Source organism: Electrona antarctica (genome assembly GCF_951216825.1).
Source record: "Electrona antarctica genome assembly, chromosome: 1".
Lineage (NCBI taxonomy): Eukaryota > Metazoa > Chordata > Actinopteri > Myctophiformes > Myctophidae > Electrona > Electrona antarctica.
The window spans coordinates 48,805,985-48,812,367 of NC_136806.1; the positions used below are offsets into that span (position 1 = coordinate 48,805,985).

The 6,383-nt window shown below is 43.7% G+C and overlaps 1 protein-coding gene across 2 annotated transcripts in view; it reads left to right on the plus strand.

The window, feature by feature from the left end:
• The first annotated feature begins 3,609 nt into the window (after positions 1-3,609).
• Positions 3,610-6,383, plus strand: part of neurl1b (neuralized E3 ubiquitin protein ligase 1B) — a 35,987-nt gene continuing 33,213 nt past the window's right edge. For both annotated transcript variants that reach the window (XM_079506298.1, XM_079506299.1), the window contains exon 1: positions 3,610-3,886. In XM_079506298.1, the coding sequence (XP_079362424.1) occupies positions 3,856-3,886 (31 nt within the window). In that variant the 5' untranslated portion in view covers positions 3,610-3,855. The remainder of the gene's footprint in view (positions 3,887-6,383) is intronic.

The following is a 6,383-nucleotide window of genomic DNA, read 5'->3' on the forward strand; positions in this document are numbered from 1 at the left end:
AGAGAGAGAGAGAGAGAGAGAGAGAGAGCAATGAGATCACATATTGCCTTATCGGCATTCAGGGACGGCCAGAATTATTTTCTCTTCTCTCTTGATTCACAGAGGAGAGGATAGAGCAGTGAATCGAGAATCACTGGTTTACAGGTGTAAAGAAGTGGGTGGAATTCGTTTTTGTTGTTCTTCAGAAAGGGAGAAGAAAGAGGAGGAGTAGGGGGGAAGAGGGAGAGTAGGGAGAATTGTTTTTAGCAGATCTACAAGCTCAAAACCTGTTACGAAGCTCTAAACGTGGTGCGAAGCGGTTTCCGTTTCCACTTCTTGGGTGCATCATGCATGTGTCTGGTCCGACGTACTAACAGACGTATTAACCCTAACCCTAACCTAACCTAACCCTAACCTCACAGGGATGCCACAGGTTAATCTTACCCTGCCACGGGTTAGTTTTAACCTGCCAAGCACGTCGGGAGCCTCAGGTTAGTTTGAACCTGCCACGGGTTAGTTTGAACCTGCCACGGGTTAGTTTTAACCTGCCAAGCACGTCGGGAGCCTCAGGTTATTTTGAACCTGCCACGGGTTAGTTTGAACCTGCCACGGGTTAGTTTGAACCTGCCACGGGTTAGTTAGTTTGAACCTGCCACGGGTTAGTTGTAACTGGCCACGCATGTCGGGAGCCACGGTGCTGTCGGACTAATGCCTGTCGGACTGTTAGTATGTCTAACCAACGTAATCGTATGCACCCCACTTTTGAATTTGAATTCTGAAACAGACAGAGACAAAATAAATGGACCATAACATGTCTGTAACTCGGAGAGTGTAGAAACGGAACCAACCTTTTCTCTCTCAGAGTTATGGGGGTCCGTGGCCTAATGCATTCCCAAAACACTGCATGGCGGTCCTTAAAATTAAAATGTTGGAGAACCCTTGAGAAGCTGGTATCAGCTGATTAGCCCGCATCATGTGCTCCCATTATGTTAATTCTAATATTTTTATCCTCTAACGTCATTGTTGTGCAATGGCACTTCCTTTGCACACGGCCACACCCACCACAATGGGCTGGTTGCCATGCCTATTGCTTTTGTCATCTGCAAGCTTCTCTCTAAAGCCATCGGTCATCCAATTTTGGCTCATGGACCCATTTTTATGGGTCACAACTTAATCTCCCAATTCTTTTAATGTCTCCTACAAAAAAAAAATCTTAGAAAAAAAGCCTTCACACCCCTCCAGAAAAGAATCATTCTGAAATGTATTTTATTAATTTTTTTACTCCATAAATTAAACAAATAATGACGAAATAGATGTGACACTTTGTGAGCTTACATCTGCTATTCCCACTATTAAATAGTAGGCCATAAGTGGTTAATAATTCATAATGTTTTTTTATAAGTTTGGGTTCCAGAGACAGGGAGACACCACAATTATCTTGTGGGTTTTGAGCTGAAAGGTTTGCGGACCCCTGGTATACAGTTATGTCTCTCACCCACCCGCAAGCTACTGTAGCACACTACTGTAAACAAACATTGACGACGTGAGACGCCATGTGGTTAGTATAAATACATCTTGTGGATGATTTGGCTTTATACAATAGCACACAATAGCGCCCCTCACTTCTTCACTTCACACAAGTGTGATTATTTATTTTCATTGTTATCACAATTACGATAATAGTGATTATTGTTCCATCCCTAGCTGAGAGGCCCCTGCCTGCCCTGGCTGGCCCTGCTGCTCTCTCCCAGGCAGAGTAGAGCCATCATGGACACGGTCCCTGGCTGCAACAAGCCCCGCAGGGCACTACAGTACAGGCCCAGCCAGGCTCCAGAGAGAGAGAGAGAGAGAGAGAGAGAGAGAGCGCTGCTGTGTTGGTTCAGAAGGCAGGAAGCAGCTTGTGAGAGGAGCCCAGTGGTCAAGGGTGTGGGAGGAGGAGGGGAGTGGAGGGGCTGCATGGGAAAAGGGGGATTTCCTCATATCGTTGCTGCCGGGCAGACACCTCCTATCTTTCTTGCGTTTTTCTTCTTCTTTATTTTTTCCATTTTTTCGTAAACGAATGCCCTACTTCATCATACATGTGTTGCACGAAAGTAGTGAAAATAGTAGATCTACAGGCTCACAACGGGGTCACATTGCGACGTGTGCATGGGTTTCTGACAAGTAACACTATGACATACAAGGTTTCCACCCCACAGCAACGATATGGCGCTGGATCAGGACACTTTTCAAAAGTGTAATCTATGTTTACATTTGGAGCTCTGTGAAGGAGTTCTCAAACCTTTTCATGTCAAGGACCCTCAAATTGATATACCGGTATATATGTTATTTTTTTTATTTTTTTCAACACTAGTAACTTCCTCCTGGGGATCCCCCTAGGGAGACACTCGGGAGGCATCCTAGATGTGAACCACCTAAACTGGCTCCTTTCCAGGCGAAGAAGCAGCAGGTCTACTCTGAGTCTCTCTCATGTGACTGAACTTCTCACCCTATACAGTATCTCTAAGGACAGCCACCAGTCTGAGAAAACCCATTTTGGCCACTTGTATCCACAACCTTATTCTTTCGGTGTCCCCAGTAATCAATAATTCTGTCGGTTACAAATCAAGAACTTTGTAAAGATTACAAATGAGTGACTCATTTGTAATCTGTAAATCAGTAAAGCACCAGTTACAGCACCACCTATTCCAGTTCAGTGTGTATGCATTTGGCCAATCCCTTGATTATTCATTCAGATTAGGCTTGAAGACTGGATTAGAATGGTCAAACTGGTCAGATGGGGCTTGAAGACCGGATTAGAATGGTTACACTGGTCAGATTGCCTGGGCTTGAAGACCGGTCTATAGCCTCAGCATGGCGATGCAGGAATGCATAAATATGATACATGCCAGACTACCAAAATCAATCAGTCAACAAGGCTATCCTATAGTGAGCTGGAGTGAACAGTTTCATGAATATGTCTGCAGTCATGTACTCCATCACAGGGCGCTTCATGCCAACAATAACTGTCGGCCCGTTATTGTTAACTTGTAGATTTGTTCTTCTGTTGTTGTGGCAAACAACACCAGGGCGTGGCACTAGGCAGTGGATGACAAAATGTATTTATTAATACAACATACAAGGCCTAATAGCATCAACATCAGTTTAACCACTTTAACCTCTGTCATACAGTGTATATTTGACAAAGCCGATCTACCAGCTCACAGCGCGAGTGACGCTTTGTGAGCTTGTAGATTTGCTGTATTCAAAACATTTTTTTTAAAATGTTGAAACATTTTAACGACACAAATCTACGGGAGGACGGGATCTCCCTGGGACAAAATATTTTCAAATAGGGAGGGGGGCAAGGTTATTGTGGAATACATATACATGTTCATTTTAAGGTGGTCCTTGACATGAATGTTTGAGAACCACATGTGTGTGCACTATCTACTATAGTATACTGTATGTATACATGAGGCTTCATTTACTGTCTGTCTTTAAAGCCAAGTCGTGCAGAGAGAGAGAGAGAGACAGAGAGAGAGACAGAGAGAGAGAGAGAGAGAGAGACCATAGCCTACTAAAGAAGGGAGAGAGGGGGTCTCTTCTCTAGCTGTGCTGTGCGCCAGGCTGTATAGTCAGCGGTAGAGCTGTCGCAGAGATAACAGGAGCGTGTGCTGTGCATGGCTTCGCTTCGTGCGAGAACATGCACTTAAATGTCTAACCGCGTCCACTGTCTTCATTATTACCCAGCTTGAAAAGGGGAATATACAACGACACTCATCAAGCAAAACGCGTGTGAAGGAAGGGGGGATGAATGGATGGACAGAAGAGGCATATTATTACACACGGAATTATTAACTTGTCAACCGGTGAGAGGAGGAATCGCTGGATATAATGGGCAACACGTCACATAAACCGTTGATAGGTAAGAAGGAGAGCCATTAAGATATCACTTAATATGACAGCTTAACGTCGCTACGCGCGGGTTTATTGCTCTGTTTGAGGACGTGAATTAAACCCGAGACCGTGCTTTTTATTTGCACGCAGCGGGGATAAAAATGTGTCTCGTCCTAATGTTGACGACTTTGTGGTGGTTATTGTCGTGAGTCGTGTGGACTGTGGACATGCTGGGCATGTCGCTCCCCAGACAACTGTGTTCTTCTGCAGCCACGCTGACGCGCACAGCACGATGCGCTTCGTGCGTAATTCTCATTATTGTCACAAACAAGTATGATTTAGATTCCGAATCAGAACATATCGTCTGCTGCTGATTATCAAACCTTTTCCACTTCATTCATTGTCAAGGACCGACACATTTGGCTGCGGACCCCCATCTGAAAACTAGTTTGTGCCAGCCAGGGAGTGGAGTGGACGGTGTGCATGGACCCCCTATTTAAATGTTTCAAAGATATGAACACTTTTCACCTTTTTTCCAAGATTGTTCGATGTTGTGAGCGTGCATGTAAAGTATAGCGTAGCCTATATATTAGGCCTATATCTATAGGGTTAAAGTGGCTAAACTGGTTTTGACGCTCCTTAGCCTACAGCATAACTTGGAGTTGGAACCCCGTCAAGGACCCCTGGGCTCGTGGGCTGGGGGTCCCCGGACCCCACTTTGAGAACCACTGATTTAGAAGTGCTTCTTTTTTTAAACCTGGTGTTTGTTTGTCACACAGAGGAATGAAGCCAGTTCAATTTAAATATAGTGCTGGACAGTCGTTTTTGATTGATTGATTTATTGATGTATTGATTTATTTAATCCAATTAGTCAACAAATGTAAACAGCACAGGTAGCCTACAGTAACAATATTTAGGCTAAAAGTACACTACAAAAACATGTCCTGCAGGGACTTAATTGTTGCCATTGTGGTCATTATGTTTTTATTAACAGTTACTTGTTATTATTGTGATATGTGGAGCCAAATCAGTGGAATTGCATGCTTTTTCTTTCATTTCATTAGATGTACAATCTATAATGTAAATCAATTAGACCTTCTAATTAATTAAACCATTAAGAAAGATAATTGAACTAGAAAAAGTGCCCTTCTGGGCACAGGTCTCCACCAGGAGGATAGGACTGTGTGAGATGTTTGGCAAAATGTTTAGGATTAATATAAACATGTTTTTGAGGCATTTTGTTCCAAAAATGTGTTTTGCAAAAATCAACCTGTTGGTGGCGCTATAACAGGCCAATGTGAAAAGGGTGGGATATATTCCTCAGCCTAGTAAGAAAATGTGTGAAAGATTTCACGTAAATTGCATGCTGCGTTCATGATTTGAGGCTTTTGTTCAAAACGGGGCAATCTTGCAAACTGTGAAAGCTAATTATAGCCAATTAGGATGGAATATGAAATATCGGACAGATCCGACTTGAGCACATGACCATAGAGATAGTGTGTAACGATTTGTGAGATTTTTGGACAGAATCTGGAGGAGTAATATCAAAAAATGTGTTTTACAAAAGTTGGCCTCCTGGTGGCGCTATAAAAGGCAGATGCGGAAAATGCAGGTCAACGGTTTGTCCTTGGCCTCTAGGGAGTGTGCATGCAACGTTTCACGCAGATCGGTGCAGTTTTAGGTAAAACATGTGAAAAGCTGCCTCATGGTGGCGCTATAACAGGCCGTTCTGGAAAATGTGGGGCAGAGGTTCATCGTTGGCATCCAGGGAGTGTGTGTGCAAAGTGTGGCATCGACCGGGTTAACGGTGCCGGAGATTAGCTGGTAACGGACGGACGGAAGGACACACACACACACGGACACACGGACGGACACACACACGGACGGAGTGCAAAACATACTCTCTCCCCATGCCTTCGGCCTGGTGGAGACAATTATTGAATGTTGTTCTGGCATGTCATCCATAACGCATTTGGTATGCTACATGTATCTGGTGCTATTAGATGACGTACAGTCTGTGGTTTTTACATCCAACAAGATGATTCAGTTATGCTGGATCTAATAAGGCTACTTTGAAACATTTGTTTTTCCTCACAAGCCTATAAATTGCTATTAGAGCAATGCTAATGATATCACGTCATTGTGATCTCTGTATTACATTAATATACTGTATCATGCATGGGCTACTTGTCAAACTTTTTCATGTCAAGGACCCACACGTTAAAAATGTATTTGGCCACGGACCCCCCCCCCCCCCCCCCCCCCCCCCCCCTGAAATGCTTGTGTGCCAGGGAGTGGGAACCCCCAAACAAGATTTGTTTTGTTAAAATGTTTCAAATATATTCAAATTTGACCCAATTTTCTTTTGAATTGTCTTAGAAAATAGCAGATCTAGAGCTTGTAGGTTGGGTATTTTCAAATAGTAAACACATTTTGATGTTTATTTTTCTGGGGACCACCTGATGAACCCTTGAGGGGTCCCCGGACAACGACTGCATTAATATTAACCAGTGGTGTACTGCATA